Below are 21,202 nucleotides of genomic sequence, written 5' to 3'. Positions count from 1 at the left end.
TGGAAAAAAAAAAAACAGTAGGCATATAGATAGAACGTAATCTAATCATAAAAACCATAAGAATTTTGGTAACGTGATGAGTATATTAGTACCAAAAAAAAATTTGCAACCAATTATAATAGAGTATAAAAAATTGCAACCACTTATATAAGAAAATTCCTTCCAGAGTATGAAAAATTGGCAGCCAAAGAATATAATAATTTGATTTAAAAGAGCATGAAAAATTTGCAACCAAGAATAATACAGTACAAATCTCATTTCCCAACATTTATTTTGGATCCCCCCTTACCCATTAGACACGAGTTCGATCTCCCTTCATTTCCCACTGAGGCTTAAGATGTGAGGACCATACGCAGGCCGAAGATCCCGTTTTGACCAGGATAAACGACAAAAAGAGCAAAGCATTCTGGAAGGACAAGTTATCCTACTGCAGTCGATGGTTTGTACGTCCAGTATTTAAGGACTGCTCTAAATATTAATCCATGTAAACCAATCTCTCTTTTCAATAGTGGGAGTTACTCAGCCGAGTCCACTCTATCGTGCCAATGGCTGTGTTTGCCCAACTGAAATTTCCCACTACGTTTCTACAACTTCCTTCACAACCTCAATCCCAATTCCCTTCTAATCAGACCTCCCGTAGACCCAATTGCATAATAACTGCTCCAAACCTTCTGCTGAACAACAGATTGTTAACGATTCAGAGAGAACCCAATGCCCAACACATTGACAAATTGATACAGCCAAATGTTCGAGTCGTCATATTGCAAAGATGTTTATCTGTTGTTCAGAAATTATTCAATTGCCCAGAGAAAAATTACATTCAATCGAATTTTTGGGTATGGTGTGCTTCTTTGTCTGTAATGATTTCTGTTGCAACAGTGAACATTGATGATGCCAATGCCTATGTGGTAACCCCACGCAGAAAGCTGCAAACAGATGAGTTAACTACAGTCAATCTCTTCAGAGAGAATACTCCATCAGTGGTTTATATCACCAATCTTGCTGTCAGGTATGCCCTTTTTCTAAAAAAATCATTCACAAAGTTAGCACCTAGTAGGTTACTAGTGTAATAAAAACACAAAAGGTTCAAGGTTCAAGGAAAAAACTGTATTCTTTCATTTCTTTTGGAATTAAAAAGATAAATTCTGTAACGATCTCACTAATGTAGGATAAACTTTAGTATCAATATAAACCCTTTAGATCTTTTCGAATAAAACTATACACTCTGTAACAATCCCATTAATGTAGAATAAACCACAGTATGAATATAAGCTTTCATAAAGGTGGAAAAAAACTGTGGCTTCAGAAATATATATATTTCGGAAGTTACTCCAATCTAATTTTGGCCATTTTGATTATGATATTACCTTGGGTCACCGATTCACAAATAGAAGGTCTTGCCCTTCTGTAAAACTGTTCTTTGGAAATCAGGCCTGGAAAAAAAATATGACCTCTAAATACATTCTGACACTTAAGGGTATGCAAAGAAGTTAGTTTGACCTAGTGGTGAAGACTTACTATGTACTAGGATGACAATTACTATTCAGAGATTATGATCTGAAATGCCATATGGTGTCAGATCATTGCAACAAAACGGTATCTTTAACGAAAAATTTGTAGGTGCTCTTGTCAATGGAGAACTTGTGCCTATGGGGTTGTGGTTCAATGGAAAGGGTGTTGGCAGTTCAAGCTGCCCACTAGGGATCCAATCCCCACAATGCTTGTGCATAGCATCATCCATTGTGGGCCTGTTCGCATGTGAAAGAAGGCCAGTTTGTGGTTTAACTTTCCTATATCAACTCACCCTGCGTAAGTGGAGCCTTGGTTAATGTGGATCACTTTTAAGAAAAAATCGGGAACTTGCGGGCATCTTAGATTGCAGAGTCGACGGGGACATGTGTAATGTTGCAAAAGCGAGGCAAGATAATAATTAACGTTCTCATAATGCTCATTTATGATTATATTTATACATTTTCTATGCCCCTCCTTCGGTTATTGCACAAGGAACATTTCATTTAACTTTCTATTAAAACCGTCAAAAATGGATATAACATGTTGCATTTTTTGCAAGGGAATACTTTCGGTTGAGTCATAAGCAAATGCATGTCTTTCCCGCTGGTCAGCACTGTTGAATTCTTAATATGATGATCAGTACAGCGAATCCCTGATACATCGTTCCCTGGGTGGAGTTTAATGTTCATACTCACAATATGCACTAGTTATGATGAGAGGTTGTGCAACAATTGCCATACTTTTGCTGTATGTTTTCCGTCATAGGGAGTCATCTGTAAAGCTGTGGCACGAGAAATTATTCTTCAGTACATGCAACTATTCTGTGGTCATGTTAGTATCATTTCTTTTAGAATGTGGCCAAACATGTAGCATTAGCACATAGTGAATCTAATGGTCAGTTTTGAATAATCAACTTATTTACCTGCAACTGCTATGTTTATTGGAAATCAAGAAATATTTACTGCTTTTGAACTAGTGAGAAGTGACCAATGAATGATCCATGGGATTCTAGCAAAACACTAAGTACAAAGCATATGGCTGATGCAACTCCAAAAGTAGTAACCATGGTCAAAATGACTAAATCCCAAATGGCAAAAGAAAAGAAAACAATCCTCATAGAAGGTGATTGAAGAAAACCTTAAAAGATGTGATTTTAAGATCAGAATAGATAGCCATCAATGTTCTCTTCTAGAAGTCAAGGCCAAGAAGAGATAAGCTATACAGGTCACTTGGTAATGATCTGATGTCCCTTCATGATATGACCTGAGTACAGCTCTCTGAAGTTGATTTCTCAGGAACAAAGAATCTACAGGAAACTATGGAGTTGCACAGCTGCAGAGAAATGATGTTGCAGATATGCAGGTTTATGGGTCAACAAATGGCCATAAGTCCTAGTTTCCGAATAGAGAAACAGCTAAAAATGCAGGTTACTAGACCCACAAAGGCAGAGAGTTCACATAAGTCAAGAGTTGCAGAAGGAATCTTACTAGACCTGCAGAGGCAGAATCACCACAAACTCTAGTTGTGGACCATCAATAGAGCTGCAATAACCAGTTGTGAAGAGCCAGAGGGCGTCCAACACACCAAGGTTTGAAGACACACCAAGCAGCTGCCAAACCAACTTGTGGAACACCACAGGAGCAACAACAACCAATGACCCAACAACAGAGCCAGTTTGCAGAACACCCAGTGAGCAATTGATAAAGGTGAAAGATCAAGGAAAGCCAATAGTTCTTGTTACCACTACATCATGCATGGTATTGAAGATAAGGGAACACTATCACACTTATTAAAGTGTCATCTTTCATTAAGGTTACTTTCGATGCATGTTTACATTCCCTGAAGTATATTTGCAATTTTGCATATTTGGAGGTATGATCAACTTCAGGGGCACCTTCCACAACTTGCAAGATATGTCCTACATATTTGGAGGCTTGATTTGACATGTTGGCATTGTTTGTATGGCTTTTGGATGGAATGCCTCATAGAAAGAGGACACATGGCTTTGCAAACAGTGTACAAGGCTGATTACACAACTCTTCATGAGCCGTCCTTCACTTAAGGGAGATTTTGATGTGTTTATGGTGTTGAATTATGCTTCATGGTGGCTGCCCTTTATTCTAGACCCGAGTTAGAATGGTCCAAAAGTCATGGATCAAGCCAGATCTAATCTTAGCCGTTGATTAGGTACTTAATCTCGGTTGTTGATTTGTGAATGAGAAAAGTATAAGAGGAGGTTTGAGGGTCACTTGGAGAACACACCGTGGTGATCAAGATTTCGATTTTCTAGGGCAAGGTTTGTTGAGGAAGTCGAAAGAGTGATCAGAGTTGTAGCTGAGGGGCAGTGAATACAGAAGCAGAGAGGTAGAGATAGTATCAGGAGGATCAGCACAGAAGTCGGGAGAGAGGGACGCAGAGCCAGCTAGAGGTTCATGCAGAGCCAGCCAGGGCTCACGCAGAGGCAGCCAGGAGCTGCGCAGTGCCTCAGAGAGTCAGCATGGGTGACGCAGAGGCTCTAAGGGCTGACGCAATGCCTCCAGAGGCTGACACGGGGCGAGCTAGGGTGACGTTGGGCCAGAAAGGGCTTACGCAGTCCTTAGAGGCTGACGTTGGGGTTTTCGTGGGGAAGATTGGAGCTGGGAGTTGTCAGAGTGTTTATCCAGGGTTTCAACCGGAACATCTATCTCCGACTGAGAGGTACTACTGCCGAGATTATTCTCTGTTTGGTGAGTCGGTTTTGGCACCCAGATTGTATTCTAAAACTGTTTAATAATTAAAACCCTCAGATAGTTGCACAGGTTTTCCAGCATTGGATTTTTCCGAGGACATTGGTCCAAAAACAACGGTGTCACTTGTGTGCTTGTTTTGTTTCCTTCAGTTGATGATCTGTAATGTGTTGGGCATGTACTTGTATTTATTTTTAGTATTTACATGGTAAATAACTTGTTAATTAATCAGAACAAGTAGGCAGAAATAAATTAGAAATGTACATGAAGGGTTTCTAACAGTAAGACTTAGAAATTCCAACACTAAAGGCGCATATGCCTCTTCTCCTCTTCAACAATTTCTAGCATTCTTCTTAATTCAATGTTCTCCATTCGAAGAGACAAATTCATCTCCTTTAGCTATTGGACACCCTTCTTGCCCATTCCTGCAACTTGGTCAAGCCTTGTTCTGATACCAATTAGATCTGAAATTGGAGGAAAACTTCTCCTTTCTAAAAAGTGATCATTCTCTTGACGCTTTGCAAGGAAAAATGGGTCTTATGACAAATAGGTTTTCAAAGGTCTCTTCAAGTTATGAGTTAGCTTTTCATGTAAACTTAAAACATAACCAACATCTCATCATTTAACTCATACAAGCATTCATGAAGAGAAACAACAAAGAATTTGGTGACGGAGTTCACCCCTCCTGGGCTACATCTCCGGGCCTGCCAACATAGCTAGACCGCTCCATATATTCAGTGAAAAAGAGTACATAAAGTTTGCTGATAAAACAAATGGCTAGTTTCCCCTTCAAGGAAACGTTCTCCTACAAAGAAATCTCACTATAAAACATCATGACTACCTGCAGTCAGTCATGAAACCATTAGTAATAAAAGGTGTCTCCTACAAAGACCCAGTACTTCATCTGAAAATGAGCATACATGAGCATACAAGTACTTCAATTCCACATTGAAATACAAAAGAAAGCTTTCCTCAACAAGACATAGTGAGAAAAGAATAGATGAGCTGAACCCTGCAAGTAACAATTGGTGCAATAAACATATGAATTTAAGAAAACCCCTATAAGGCCTTCTCCATGCTCAAATACCTTCAAGAAATTCTCCAAAACACTGATTGATCCATACATTCATGGACTTGAACCTGCAAAAAGTCTCTTCATATGTGCTCTAATCAGCAAATAGAGGTCACCATTGGATCTAGAATGTCCAAAAACCCTTAGATAGACTCTTCTTGAGCTTCAAAAGGCCAAAAAATCTCCAAGTTATGGCTTCCACAAGATCCTCTTTAGTTTCTTTGTTATCTCTCCTACAAATTGGACTAATAGTTTAACTATCCTACAAATTCACCCTTTTTTCGTTGAAGAGGCAACAAATTCGCCCGCCGAAGGTGCATTTTGTTGGACAATTAAATTGCCCAATAACCCTTTAGCGTGGAAATTGTGGCCACATGGCCCATGTGGCCAGGGGTCGAGGCTAATCGCCCGCCCCCACCTGCCTTGGCCCCTTAACCTCCGGGTTGTGGTCATATTAATACCCATGGGGCCAAGGGCCGGGCCAACGACTCGCCCTTTCTGTCGGAGCTCCCTCGCTTCAACTGTGGCTGTCATGTGGGCACCATATTCCCAAAGCATGGAGCTTACCGTCGCGCCCTCCGCCTAGCGCCTTCTAGACCCCGCTTGCGGTCTTGTGCAGGTAACATGCGAACGAGGCCATGAGCTAGTCTGAAGCCCCCTTCGCTGTTGGCGCCTTCCGGTTAGTGCCGACGATCTTGTCGGAAACCTGTGACCAAAGCTCGGGCTAAGGTCCAAAATTGCGCCAAGTTAAAATTTAAAAGGTGCCGAAGCCCTATGGTGTTCAGAACCATGGCTTAGGCAGACTGGTAGAGCACTACGTTAGTGGACCAAAGGTTGGGGGTTCGAGCTCGGCCCAAGCTATCCGACCCTACCATAATTTTGGCCAACTGTGGTGTGCCACGTGGCAACCTCTAGTTGGGCCACGTGGCACACCCTAATTGGTCCACCACAAAAATCACGAACCAATCAAACTATGACAATTCGACCAATATGAGGCTGCCACTTGGCTGAACCTCATTAGTCCGTACTTGCACAATGGGCTTGATGATATCAGCAGTACAGTAGCGCAGTCAGCAAACCTACTCATTTTTTAACTATTGGGCCAAACAATCAGAACGTGATAACTTGAGCATGTGATGTCGGATTGAGGTGAAATGAATGTTGTTGGATTCAGAACGATGAACACTTCGACTTGACGCTGGTTTCGAAAATTTCTGGGCAATTTCATTTTTGAGCTAAAATTTGATCACTAGATCATACCTCCCCACTAGAAAGTTTTGGATTCCAAAAGTTTACTCCCCCTGGTAAATAAAATGAGGTTGAATCTCAAAATTACCCAAAAACTCAATCCATGTTGCTTTGTTTTCAATTTGTGCCCTTCAAGCTCCAATCAAGGCACTTCACCTATCTTCTTCGTGAAGACCTACTGTCTTGTTAAGAATTGAGCCAAAATTCTTATCGCTGATGCAAGAACAAAAACACTGATGAGTGGAATCTGAACATTCTCTTTAAACCCATATTTCATGGCTCAAACAACTTCATCTTAAAGTTCAATTGTTGAAGACAAACTCGACTTTCCATCTTGGAAATCAAAAGCAATACAAACTTGCTTTACCGTCCTCAAACTGAGCTTGTACAAAAAGTACACTATTGCAAAAATTCAATGACACCATTGGCTTTGCCTACAAAAACATAGTCATCTTGTACAATCTTAAACAAATATTCTATTCTCAACAGGTTTCATCTTGAGCACTTGCATCGGTGAGTACATGACAAACTGTAGATAAACTTGGACCAAAAACATTGTACATTCCAAAAGTTCTCAACATTTGGACTTATAAACAAGCCAACTACATAACATGTCAATGAAAAACACATACTTGTTGTTCATAGTGATTATTCTTGTTCACTTTACAAAAGTACCCAAAACATTTAAACAACAACAAGCTTTTACAATTTACAAAGCAAAAACAAACTATACAAACAGTCTACCCAATCTTTGCCTCTGCTAGGCTTATGGGTTCTCTTTTTGCATCAACTTTGCCTTGAAGGCTGCCTTAGGAACGCTGTGAGTCCTCTTTGCCACCTCTTGCTTCCCTTGCATTAGCTTGCATAATCTATTTTCCCTTCTTGGAACAAAGCTCTGGATGTAGTTTCCAACATCGACCATTCCCATGCCCATGCATCTTGCAATGGGTACAAAAGTACTTTCTCTTGCTTGCCGACAAGGAAGTCCTCAAATGTGAAGGAGATTCATCATGCTTGATGCCAAGAATATGATCCATTCTTTTGACCATTACCATGCGTTGCTCACAAACAACCACACAATGGTCAAATGCATCACAGAAAGTGCAAGGATACATGTTCCACAAATAATCAAAATTACCATCATTTGGAAAACACCCATGAGATTTATACCTTTCCATTGGGTTGCAAATTTGACGATGTGGAGTGGACGATGACATGCAAGGTCCTTTAAAGCATTCATCTCTCTTAGGAGACAAATGAACATTGTCACCACCATCTTGGTGTGACATATCATCCTCTGATGACTGATTTGCCTCAAACTGTTTAGAGCATTCTCCAAACTCTCTTTGACCATATCCCAATCCTTGATATTTTGGTCTCTCTTGTACCATGATTGGATTGGTGATCCCTTGGCCATTGATGCCAAGGCCTCATCCTTCATAACCCACTTTAGATAGATGATTCATACCAATGACTCTAGTATGTTGTTAAAATGCTGCAAAAGAGTTGTTATGAACATAAACAAAAGGATTTTAACTTGAGATTCTTATTACCTCCTTGAACTTGCCATCCACATTTTCTGCTTCAGATGATGATGACAATTTTGTAGATGACTCTAGCAACCCACTCTTACCAACCGGCATATGATGAGAATCCATGAGATGCTTACAAAATGCACATGCATCATTTTCCTCATAAGGTCCATAACCTTTGTTTGAACCATGCCCACATATTGGCTTCACTTTGGAGGTTTCCTTTACTGTCATTGGAGTGGAACTTTCAACAACTTGTTCCTCAAGCACATGTTGCAACTAAAGGCACATATGCCTCTTCTCCTGTACAACAATTTCTGGCATTCTTCTCAATTCAATGTTCTCCATTCAAAGAGAGAAATTCATCTCCTTTAGCTATTGGAGACCCTTCTTGCCCATTCCTACAACTTGGTCAAGCCTTGTTCTGATACTAATTAGATCTGAAATTGGAGGAAAACTTCTCCTTCCTAAAAAATGATCATTCTCTTGATGCTTTGCAAGGGAAAATGGGTCTTATGACAAATAGGTTTTCAAAGGTCTCTTCAAGTTATGAGTTAGCTTTTCATGTAAACTTAAAACATAACCAACATCTCATCATTTAACTCATACAGGCATTCATGAAGAGAAACAACAAAGAATTTGGTGACAGAGTTCACCCCTCCTGGGCTACATCTCTGGGCCTGCCAACATAGCTAGACTGCTCCATATATTCAGTGAAAAAGAGTACATAAAATTTGTTGATAAAACAAGTGGCTAGTTTCTCCTTCAAGGAAACGTTCTCTTGCAAAGAACTCTCACTATAAACAGCATGACAACCTACAGTCAGTCATGAAACCATTAGCAATAAAAGGTGTCTCCTACAAAGACCCAGTACTCCATTTGAAAATGAGCATACATGAGCATACAAGTACTTCAATTCCACATTGAAATACAAAAGAAAGCTTTCCTCAACAAGACATAGTGAGAAAAGAATAAATGAGCTGAACCCTGCAAGTAACAACTGCTGCAGTAAAAATATGAAGGTAAGAAAACCCCTATAAGGCCTTCTCCATGCTCAAATACCTTCAAGAACTGCTCCAAAACATTGATTGATCCATACATTCATGGAATTGAACCCGAAAAAAGTCTCTTCATATGTGCTCTAATCAGCAAATAGAGGTCACCATTGGATCTAGAATGTCCAAAAACCCCTAGATAAACTCTTCTTGAGCTCCAAAAGGCCAAAAAATCTCCAAGTTATGGCTTCCACAAGCTCCTCCTTAGTTTCTTTGTTATATGTCCTACAAATTGGACTAATAGTCTAACTATCCTACAAATTCAACCTTTTTTCGTTGCAGAGGCGACAAATTCGTCCTCCGAAGGTGCATTTTGTTGCACAATTAAATTGCCCAATAACCCTTGTTGTCGCACAGATTGACACGACAACGCTCAGACCGGGGGCTGTCACTCTGAATCCCGATCCCTCCGTTTAAGCCTGTCTCCCGCGGCTAAGGGGGGTAGTCCCTGAGAGATGATGAGACCAACTGTCGACCAGTTGGTTGGGAGACACGAGATACGATATATAAAAAAGCACTCGATGGATTTGATTATTTGAGCAGACCAGTGCCTTAAGAGGTTATTATTGCAATGATTACTTGTTAAATGGTATAGAAACATAAACCGTGAACAGTAATCATTTGTCATCAGCTAAATCACATGACCAAAATGATATCCGGCAACTGAAAATTTTTGAAAAGATGAAATCCTGAGAACCATGAATTATTAACCAGATATCATATTTCGTGTTTCGACTTGAAAATTTCAGGTCTCAGCATGAAAGATATATCTCGAAAGCAACTGAAACTGGCAAAATAATTTTCCGCAAAATTTTAATATTTTTTCAAAAAAAAATTTAAAATCTTTTTTCGATTTTTTATTTTTCAATATTATAAAAATGATAATTAAAAATCTAAAAAAATTAAAATTTAAAATCTATTCTAAAACTAAAATCTAAGAAAAATAACCCTAAGTCTAAAAACTGAATAAAATCTTTTTATTGTTATTTCTTTTTTATAAATAAAAAATCTAATCTAATTAAGATCTAAAAAAAAAAACTAAAATATAAAACATAAATTTAAAATCTAAGTAAAAACTAAACTAAATTAAACAAGATTAAATTGTAAACAAAAAGCTAAGTCCCAAACATAAATATTTTTTTGATTTTTTTGATTTTTTTTTGATATATCTAAAAATTAAGATCTAATACGTTAAATCTAAAAGTAACATGAAATCTATTTTAAACAAAGTAAAACTATACAAATTTCAAGCCTAAAGTTAAAAAAAAAAGATCCGTCTATACCCATTAACATCAAACGCAAATACCATATGAAATCCAAAACCCAAAAAAAATCGATTTACATATTTTCTTTTTATGAATTTTTTATTTAAGTTGGATCCTAACGTATGAGACGTAAAGAATGAAACCACTAACGCAATGCCTTTTACCTTTTCGGAACCTGATGTTACCGTCTGCGTGAAGGGATAGGCCTGCTGCCCGCGCAAATACGTTTTTGGTGCCCACGCGGATATGTAAGACGGGTTCGATGGAGCTGAGAATCCTTCCCTGCGGCGATGGATCGTATCATCAAAGAAAAACGACTGAAGATAAACCTGGCCTGATGATGAAGCTGCCAGATAAACTACAGTCGTTGAGGATCAAATCGAAACCGTTTCCTGATGTTTTGGATGCCTCCACGCAGGACACAAACAGAGGGTTTTGATGGCTGACGCTGGGCTGTAAAATTGTTGGCAGACGGCGGAGAAATGGAACTATCAAGCACGTTTCCTCTGGCATTATCAAAGTGCCTGTACAGAAAACCCTTTAACGCCAACCCATATGTGAAGTGTATCTTCTGGAAATCTTAGCGAGTTTGTTTGAACGAAAAAGGGATTGATGATATGCTTCTCCCTCAGCGGAGTTAAGGAAATCGAAAGTATGACAATACGCAGAAGGCAGGATGGGATCGGCGGTAGAAGAAAATGATGCACTGAGTGGGTTTCGCTGGTATCATAAGCATAACCAGATGCGTCGAGTTCTCAGCGTGGATGTTTCGTTGGGAAAATTTCTCACATATTTCTTTTCTTATTTTTGTGCAATTCGAAAGGCAGCAAGAGAACCACGCTGATTCATTCAATAATTTTTTCTTTCTGGGCATGAACACACATTGACAATCTCCGCTTTTTCCTCTTAAACTGAATTGTGTTAACCCTGATGGCGATCCTGCAATTGCAAAAAAGACAAAACCCTAATAAAAACTGCACAAAAATTTGAAACCCTAGATCAGAAAAATTCGAAACCCTAAGACAGCTGATTAATGTACAGATTTGGCCCTTTAGCAGCCAGATTCAGCAATGAGCACGAAAAACATTTCAAAGAATCAGAAATTTCAGATGGTCACTGTGAAGAACTTCAGAAAATCTCTCATGCAAACTTAGAAAAATAAACCGAATGATAGACCCAGGATCAAATCCAACTGGGCTCAGCAAAAAAATGCTTGCGGGAGTTGGCTGGTTCAGCCGAGAACTTCCCCGAACGCCCACAAAATTTCCTTCAATGATGTTTTCTGCACAGCTCAAAACAACTGTCAATAAAGAGGGCAAAAATGCTGCTAGATCTCAGGAAGTAATGGAGCTACCTGCCATTACTTCAGAAACCCTAACAGCACCAAACCCCAGCAAGTGAACAAGATATCTGTGCTCACAATACTCTACGAAAAGCTATTATTAACGGCTGAAAATAACATATGCAGAAAATGAAACAATCTCACAGCATTTCAAGAGAGTAACACCAGCAAGATATGGACCCCAAAGTCTTCTTTTATTAACCAGAAACAGATTTACAAGAGAGCTTCTTCAGTATCTGACTCACAGATCCAATAAACTGAAATGACCCCTAGCACCCTACTTAAAGGAAATGCCTCCAACGGCTAGTTCGAGTGATCCATGTAGAAATGATCTCGACCGTTGATGAGGATCAAGACATCCCTTGATCTCATCCGTCGATTTATTCACTTAAAATATTATTATTTTATTAGTTAGGGATTTTGCTTTATTTTTAAATTTTTATTATTTTTTATTTATTTCATTTTTTAATTTTTTTACTTATTTTATTATTTTTATTCATTTTTAATTTTTTAATTCATTTTAAAATGGATCATCGAACTAAGCCTTCGGAAAACATCACCTAGGACCTAGGACTTAGGACTCATGAGGGGATTTAAAACATTTTTCGACCCTCAGGACACATGACTTTTACAATTTACATCTTAAGGGAGAAAACCCCTTCAACATAGACCCTCACAAATCACCCAATTCTGCGACACAACTATAATCTAGCAGATCAACACACTAGGATTCTCCTAAAATTCTAATGACAAAATCAATCCCGGCTTTGGGGTCAGGTTTGAAGGAAAACTCTGCCGATCCGTGGATCGGTGAGACGAAAAACCTTCCGGGACGTAGATTATCATCAGAAAGTTAGGTCCACCTAGGCAAATTACATACATGACTCATGTCTGCTAAGATTATTTACAATCAATACATGCAGACTGGGTTTACAATCAAAAAAGATCAAGTTGCTGATGATGGGAGGATGGCACGGACATGCTGATCAGGTGCTGCCCCTTTTTGCCAAGAAAAGGGGGATGTACTGCATGGGAAGTTGACCAGTAGAGGTCAACATCTGGCTCTACTTGGGGACACGTTGTTGCTTGCAGGAATGTGAGAATCCAGAATCTGCATCCATACAACACAAAAATAAGTAGCGTCCATCCAAAAAATCAGCATTTACATTAAGCACATAAAAACTCTTCATTTATTAACTATCTAATAACATGAAAAGTAAATCTAATCCTAAAATAGAAATGAAACGCTGAAAAGACGAGGAGTAGAGTTAGAAATACAATACAAAAAATGCCCCACGGCATCAGATGTGTTCAATATAGTGCATACTGAGCATTTGCCTGCTTTCAGGCAAATCTGTCGGCTGCTTGTCGGATGTGCCATGTCCAATTTTGCATATGGTAGGACTTTTTCCTATCCGAAAATCAAGCAGCTCGCGGCCGTCTGATGCGTCAAATCTTCTTCTCATTTTCTTCCTCTTGCGCTTTTTCTTTCTGGCAGGATGAATTACTGATGAGCTGGAACTTTCTGTCTCGAAACTATCAGATGAAGTATGCGTGATATGTCTCTCTTTAGCCCGCATCTGATCTTTATCATTCTTAAGTCCATCTTCAATCAACCATCTTTCAACTGAACTAATAACCTCCTCATAATAAGATGGAGCTTGTTGCAACAAATGAGAAGGCTCCTGATCTATTGATGTTATCTGGTTTCTTTCATTTTCCAATTGCTGAAACTTTTGAACCTGTATTCTAATGGCATCCATCTGTCTAGAGTGTTCAATCTTTATAGCACTAATTTGTCTGGCATGATGTTCTTCCATGTCTTTTATTACTTTAACATTTTCTTCCTTTATGTTCATCAAGCAATGCTGCATGGAATTTATTTCTTCTTCATGATTCGCTCGCATGTTTCCAATCTCTGTTTCATGTTTAGTTTTCATGGCCTCAATTTCCTTAGCATGCTGATTTTGCGTGTCCTCAATCTCCTTATTACGTTTTTCCAGATGGGTGCGTAAAGTTTTAACATCATTGATAAGATTAGTTTGGTTGCTTTCCATATTTTTCACCAGCATCATTAAATCTTGTATTATTTGCTTTTGCTCTTCCTTTTCATTGTCATTTATCCCTGATTTTTCACTATCATGAACTTGATCTGCAATAGTTCCGTTTGATGACACATTCTGATCTTGAACTCTTTCTTTCTGTGGCACAATTTTAGGGGCAGAAAGCAAGCTGTTTGGGCTATCATATCTATCTTTAAAAGCATTGAGAATGTCTTGTAAAGAAGTGAAAAAATCATTAGGAAAGTTATTAAACCAATTCAAGGCATCACCCTCTAAAGAATGGACAAATAGACGCATCTTGAAATCTTCATGATTATATTGAGGAAGTCTACAATATATGGTCATTACACAAGTAAACATGTTTAAATGATGTCTAACAGCGACCGGATCATCACCCGAGAACTTAAATAATTTAGAAATGGCCTCTTTCGGAAGATCATGGAGATTATTAGTAAAATGACATGGTTTACATGAATAATCCATGATGAACAACAAGGGATCAAATGGATGATAGAAAGAGATTTCTGCTCAAGAGAATTAAGAGATGAGAGAAGTGGAGTCGCCACTTGAACAATGAATCTGATTCTAGGATCCAAAAAGTAACCACAAGCAGATATGAGGAAAGCTTCTTGTCTGGGAAAAATGAGAAAGTGGAGTCGCCACCCAAACAGGAAACAAACCCAAGAGGCGCTGCTGATATGTGATGAAAAGATGCCAAAATATTGATTCTGCCAGCTCAACTGAGAGATGAGAAAGATGAGAAGATGAATGATTGTCGTTTGAAACACCGAGAACAAAGTGTCCCCGGCAACGACGCCATAAAATGTTGTCGCGCAGATTGACACGACAACGCTCAGACCGGGGGCTGTCACTCTGAATCCCAATCCCTCCGTTTAAGCCTGTCTCCCGCGGCTAAGGGGGGTAGTCCCTGAGAGATGATGAGACCAACTGTCGACCAGTTGGTTGGGAGACACGAGATACGATATATAAAAAAGCACTCGATGGATTTGATTATTTGAGCAGACCAGTGCCTTAAGAGGTTATTATTGCAATGATTACTTGTTAAATGGTATAGAAACATAAACCGTGAACAGTAATCATTTGCCATCAGCTAAATCACATGACCAAAATGATATCCGGCAACTGAAAATTTTTGAAAAGATGAAATCCTGAGAACCATGAATTATTTTTTTTTTTTTTAACAAAGTCGTCTACTTGTGTATTATAAAACTGCTGTTCAGAAGTCTATTACAAAAAAGGGAAAGTTCCGAGAGCTGAGATTCAAAATTGGGTGCGCAGACCCATAGTTCTCAAAGCTTCTCTTGATTACACATAAAGCTAAAAACCAACGGCTATATTGCCTGACAAACGATCCTCCTAGCCAACTAAATTTGCAGTGCATAAGTATTATGGAGAGTGCTGTGTGACCGAGTCATCCGGGAGGGGTTCCCTCCTGCTTACTCTAGTTGAGGCTTCTGCTTGCTGACTTTCAGTGAGGGTGCGGAGATGATCTATTACAGCTTCCATATGGATGCAGCGGTCCTTTAGATCTTCGATCTCTTTCTTCCTCTTCTCCAGCTTTTTGCGCTTGGAGTTTCTGTCCGCGTGGAAATCCTCAGTCAGCTCTTTCACTTGCTTCTTCAGGGCGTTGATCATGACTACATGTGCTTTGCACATATGACACTCCCTGTTGTTAAAAATGTTGTCCATAGGGTTCCTGGGCTGCTGCTGATTGGCAGGCTGGTTGTTCTGTTCCGCCATCGTGTTTGGAGCAATTTCTACCTTGCCTCGAGGAAATGCAGGAGAGTTGGGAGGCGTAAACTTTGTATTGCCGAGCTGCTTTGTTGGAGCAAAATGGAACGCGGAGCTCTGATGCTGATTGAGGTCGCTGCTGAGAACACAAACCCGAGTATTAGCACTGATAAAAACACAAATATGAGGAGATTTGTTTACCCTGATCAGAAGGATGTCGACTGAGTTCCAACACGGATAGTTCTTCTTCAATCGATGCTTGGTGTTTGAGCGAGCAATGTGAGCAGCTGAGAGGGGCTCGGGGGTTCTATTAGCTCCAATACTAGTCTTGCAGCCTTGTAGGAGGCCTTCTAGTCGCTGTCCCCGACACCAAAGAGCACTTCGCCTCTGTCTGAGATTACCATGTGTTGTGGAGGCACTGAGAGGCTTGCTGAGATTTATAAAGGCGAAGCGGGCTTGCTCACGCTCGTGACAATGGGTGATGAATCTGGTCTTGTCTGTCATGAGTTCCTCTGAGGTGATATTTCCCCGTCCTTGAGATCTGAAGCCAGCATGGGCGTGATCCCGCCCTCTGATATTTCCTGAGGTGTGCAATGATGAGACCCTGTTTATTCCAGCGTTTCTCGATTCCTGAGGCCGGTACCTTGTCCTATTTCCCCAGCTTCGACAGTCGAGAGGGATTTGGATTGCAGAGGATCGCGTTTGCGCAGGCCAACAGTCTTGATGAGAATGCCTGAGGTGACTTCTGGTCTGATGCATAGGGATAGGAAGCTGACTATGGGATATCCTTGTCATAGATTTCATTGTTCTCCTTAACCTTACCCGTGGGTCTTCTCGTGGCCTTATTGGCCAACTCATCTGCTGCCGAATTGAAGTTTCTGAGGACGTGCTTATAGGTTACTTTGTTCATGCCCCTGGTTTGATCCATTATTCTTTCTTTTATTCTGTTCAGGGCATATTGATTGAAGTTTTTCCCAGTATTCATGGCTGCTATGAGAATTGCAGAGTCCCCTAACACTAGAAGGTCGTAAATGCCCAACTTCAAGGCAATGGAGGTCCCCAATAGGAGGCTATATGCTTCGGCTTTATTGTTCGACATAGTACCCAAACTCCATTCATAGGTAGCTATCGTTCTCCCTTGAGGGTCCCTGATTACTCCCCCTGCTCCAGCTCTGCCTGGATTGTTTTTTGAGGCCCCGTCAAAGTGGAGTGTAAACCTCTTTTGCTTTTGAATCCATTTATTGACTTCCTCTTTTGTCCCTCTGAGTTTCCATTCCTTCTGCCCTGTTCCTTTTGTTGGTTTGCTGTTTGTTTTTATCTTGTAGTTGAATCTTCGGACCCATTCCTTCGCCTTCTCATCTGTGTAGTCCGGGTCAGCTTGATGGATCCCATTAGCTTCTATAGTTTCTGTTATGAGCGCAATTGTTTTTACCAGGATGCTTGAGACACTGGGTTTTTTGTCTTTGAATATACTTTCATTCCTAGCTAGCCATATTTGCCAGCAGAGATTAGAAGGGATGCTGGTCCATAGTCTCTTGGCGAGGGTCATGTTCTTGTTTGCATAAGGGAAGAGTTTCCCCCAGCCTTTCTGAAGGAGATAGACCTGATTGGGCAGATCCCCTGTCTCAAGAGGACTGATTATGAGTTTCCAGCAGGACGAAGCAATTGGGCACTCTATGAAGAGATGATTGATGTTTTCTTCCGCCTTCCTGCACATAAAGCAAATTGAAGGCCCCTGAATACCCTTTTTTCTCAAATTTTCTGCTGTTAGGATTTTGCCATGGAGCAAGGTCCAATTAAAAAGTTTGATCTTCGGAAGGCTTTCGATTTTCCAAGCTGCCTTGTAAGGTTGCCAATTGTTGGGTGCTGCTTGATTTTGTAGCTCCTTGTAACCTTCCTTGACTGTATAATGACCTCCAGTTGGATCCCATATGTAACTATCCTCTTTTACTCTGCTTGAAGGGGCTGCTCCTGCCAATGAGAGCTTTAGGTCGTTCCATAGGTCATCTAATTCTTCAGGGAGGTGCATAACTTTCCATCCTTTCCAGCTGTTTTGATCCCAAAGTGAGATGTCAAAGAGGGTTTTAAGATTTGCTTCAGACATCCACTGCTGCAGCGGCCTCAGATTGATTGATTTTTCCTTGGCTTCCAGACCCATTATTCTATCTCTCCATATGCTGATATGTTTCCCATTACCTGGAACTTTAGAGATATGAGACTTGAGGAGAGGCAAGGTTTTTTTGATCAATTTCCAAACAGGGGTGCATTGCCTTTCGGTGATTGCATCAGAGAGAATGTTGCTATTGCTCCCACTCAGATATTTCTTTTTGAGAACCTCTGCCCACCAGGATCCCTTCTCAATTAAGATTCTCCAGATTAGTTTAAATCCCATTGCCAAGTTTGCCAATCTGGGAACTCTGATTCCTAGTCCACCTTTTTCTATGGGAAGGATGACCTTTTCCCATTTTACTAGACTGAATTTTTTCGTTTCTTGCTTTCCTCCCTTCCAGAGGAAGCTTCGAAGGATCAGCTCCATATGCTTGTGAATGCTTGATGGGGCGAGGGTTATGGCAAATTGGTAGATAGGGAGGGCTGAAAGGATTGATTTGATAAGGATTGTTCTACCCGCCAGATTGAGCCAATGCATCCCCCATCCCTGAAGTTTCCCTCTCAGCTTCTCAATAAGTTTGACCCAAACTTCACTTTTGATTGTCTCTTTGGCCAAAGGCAGTCCTAGATACATAAAGTGTGACCAGCTTGATTGAGCTGGGATTTCCATAATTATAGAGATCCTTTGGGTTATGTATCTAGGAACGTTCCAGGTATATATCTTGCATTTGTTGTTGTTTAATTTGCCCCCCGAGGCTTGAAGGAAGAGGTCAAGGATGACTTTGAATCTCCTGGCCATAAGGCTTGAAGCACCGCCTATTAGCAGAGTGTCATCTGCAAATAGGGAATGATTGATCCCTTTAGCTCCCCGGATGATGTCCACTCCTGTTATTTCCTTTAACCTTCGCTTATTTTCCAAGTGCAAACTTAGTGTTTCTGCCATGATAATATAGAGGAAGGGGGAGAGAGGGCAGCCTTGCCTCAAGCCTCTAGTGCTCTTGAAGGCTCTGCAAGGCCTACCATTGATTAAAGGAGCTGTCCAATTTTGGGAGACACATTCCATAACCCTGTTAATGAAATGCTCTGAAACCCCGAATTTTGCAAGCACAGTCCTCAAGAATGTGTGGTTTACCCTGTCAAAGGCGTTCGCCATATCCAGCTTAATTATCATGCCTTTCTCCTTTCTAGCTATACTGCTGTGTATCGCCTCTTGAACCAGAATTACATTATCAGTTATGTGTCTCTTGGGGAGGAATCCTCCTTGGTTATCCGAGATGACTGAGGGAAGGATTTTTTTCAGCCTACTTGCCAGAATCTTTGAGATGATTTTATATGAGACATTGCATAATGAGATAGGTCTGAACCTATCAAAAGATTGAGGGTTGGGCTCTTTTGGGATTAGAGCAAGGAACGAGGATTTGACACTGCTGCCCATTTTGCTTTTTGAGTGGAAATTTCTCACCATTCTAAGGAAGTCTTTCTTGATGATATCCCAGTGAGTTTTGTAGAAGCTCACCGTGAAACCATCCGGCCCGGGAGCTTTGTCAAGAGGCATGCTATTGATTGACCACTCAACCTCCTCTATGGATATTTCTTTGTCCAATTCGCTGTTTTGGGCTTCTGAAATCCTCCTCTCAATGATGTTAGTGAAATCTGTATTTTCCTGATAATGAGGTTCAGCTGTGAGCAGAGATTGAAAGTGGGTTGAAGCAGCCTCCTTAATTTCCTCTTTCTCCGTTATCTCTTTCCCTTCAAACATTATCTTGTCTATGTTATTCCCAGCTCTCCTAACTTTGAGACAGTTGTGGAAGAACGTGGTGTTTTTATCCCCAGAATTGAGCCAGAGGCATCTTGACTTTTGCCTTAGCTCTTCCTCTTCTTTACGATGCTGGATGTACAGTGCTTTGTACATCTCCCCTTCTTTCTTTTGGTCTTCTTCCGTTTCTTGGACTGCCTCTTTTTCCTGATTCCATTGCTCCAAATTTCTTTGCAATTCATTTTTTTCCATCCTTTCCTCCTTCGCGTGGTTCCTTGCCCAATTTTTTATGGCATTCCTTAGTAATTTGATCTTCGATTCCCAAACGAAGTGTGGGGAGCCTGTTATCTCTGACCTCCAGATTTCTTTTATCAAGGCTTTGAAGTCCTCGCTGGCATCCCAGACTTTATTGTATTTGAATGGTAGCGGACCCAAATCTTCCTCTTTGTCTAGGTACAGCGCCACGGGTTTGTGATCAGAAATGAATCCCTGAATGATTGTGCTGCGAATCCTTTGAAAGTTTGCAGCTGCTCGCTCCTGAACGAGAATTCTATCAAGTCTTTCTTTGATATTGTTCCTGCCTGTCCTTTTATTTGACCATGTGTACCGACCATTTTGGGGAGGAATGTCTAAAAACTTGTGAGTTTGAATGATATCCTCCAGTTTTTCTCTGAATGGGTCAATGTAAAACTTCCCTCCTAGTTTTTCCTCTGCATTCCTTATTAAGTTCATGTCTCCTCCTAGAAAGATCTTCCTCCCTTGGGTAGTCTCAATATCTGCTGTCAAAGTTTCCCAACAAGTAGCTTTGTCTCTGAAATGAGGTGGAGCATACACGTTATAGATTGTGTATTCCTCCTTCATATCTGAGCTTTGCATATCAATTCTAATCCACCATCTGTTTTGTTTGTTGCTTGTGAGATTCCAGTTGCTTTTTTTCCATATTACTCCTATGCCTCCTGAGGCTCCTATGGCGCTCGTGGCTATTCCTTCATACTTTCTATTTTTTGTCATGCTGTTTTGGAATTCTTGGTCACTGATTTTGGTCTCCTGGAGTAGGAGGAAGTCTGGTTGTTCTGCTTTGATAAGGTCTCGGACTGCATTTGATTTCAGGGAGGAGCCCATCCCCCTACAGTTCCAAGAGACCAAAATCATCATTTACCTGATTTGTTGTGAGTCCCGCTTTTCTCCTTCATCTTCTCGCCACTTCCCTTGTTCTTGTCCAGGTATGTGTCTATTGGTTGCTGAGTCCCTGTGGTCATTTCTTTGGCTGCATTCTCATCTCTTATTTCCTTGTTCGATTTTCTTCCTACTTTCCTTGGTGGATCCGTGGCTGCAATGTTTTCCTTTGTTTTATTTCTTGTTAGGATCCTTTCCACTGTTTGAGGAGGGGAAGCCTGGAGGGGGGAAGAGGGGGAGATTCTGGGGCCCTTGGGGGATGGAGGGGGAGATGAGGGTTCCTCTGCAGCTAAGGATTCAAAGGGATTGGAGGATGAGGGGATGGGGTGGCCCGGGCTTGCAGGATAGGTGGAGAGGGTAGGAGCATCAGAGGGGGGCACAGCTGATTCGGGGGGAGGGTTTGACTTCTTTTTTTTCCTGACTATTTCCCATGCTTCCTCAGTGGATTCATTATTGTTCTTATCTTCTGATCTAGATTTAGAGCACCTATTAGCAAAATGACCGTACTCATGACATACCTTACACTTGAAGGGGAGCTGCTCGTAGTCCACCTGCTGAATGTGCGTCCACTGGTCCACTCTGAGCTTGATTGCC

The 21,202-nt window shown here is 40.7% G+C and overlaps 1 protein-coding gene across 3 annotated transcripts in view; it reads left to right on the top strand.

The window, feature by feature from the left end:
• The first annotated feature begins 280 nt into the window (after positions 1 to 280).
• LOC149255220 (protease Do-like 1, chloroplastic) overlaps positions 281 to 21,202 on the top strand; it is a 387,412-nt gene continuing 366,490 nt past the window's right edge. The window contains exon 1 of one of the 3 annotated variants that reach the window (XM_089460392.1): positions 281 to 1,009. In XM_089460392.1, coding sequence (XP_089316518.1) covers positions 546 to 1,009 — 464 coding nt within the window. In that variant the 5' untranslated portion in view covers positions 281 to 545. The remainder of the gene's footprint in view (positions 1,010 to 21,202) is intronic. The other 2 variants (XM_089460391.1, XM_089460389.1) reach the window with 2 other exon arrangements.

Source organism: Pinus tabuliformis, chromosome 7, assembly GCF_031772625.1.
Source record: "Pinus tabuliformis cultivar Carrire ecotype Pingquan chromosome 7, CPIR1, whole genome shotgun sequence".
In the NCBI taxonomy this organism is placed as follows: Eukaryota; Viridiplantae; Streptophyta; class Pinopsida; order Pinales; family Pinaceae; genus Pinus; species Pinus tabuliformis.
The sequence above is the reverse complement of the archived record's forward strand: the minus strand, read 5'-3'. Positions and strand labels throughout refer to the sequence as shown.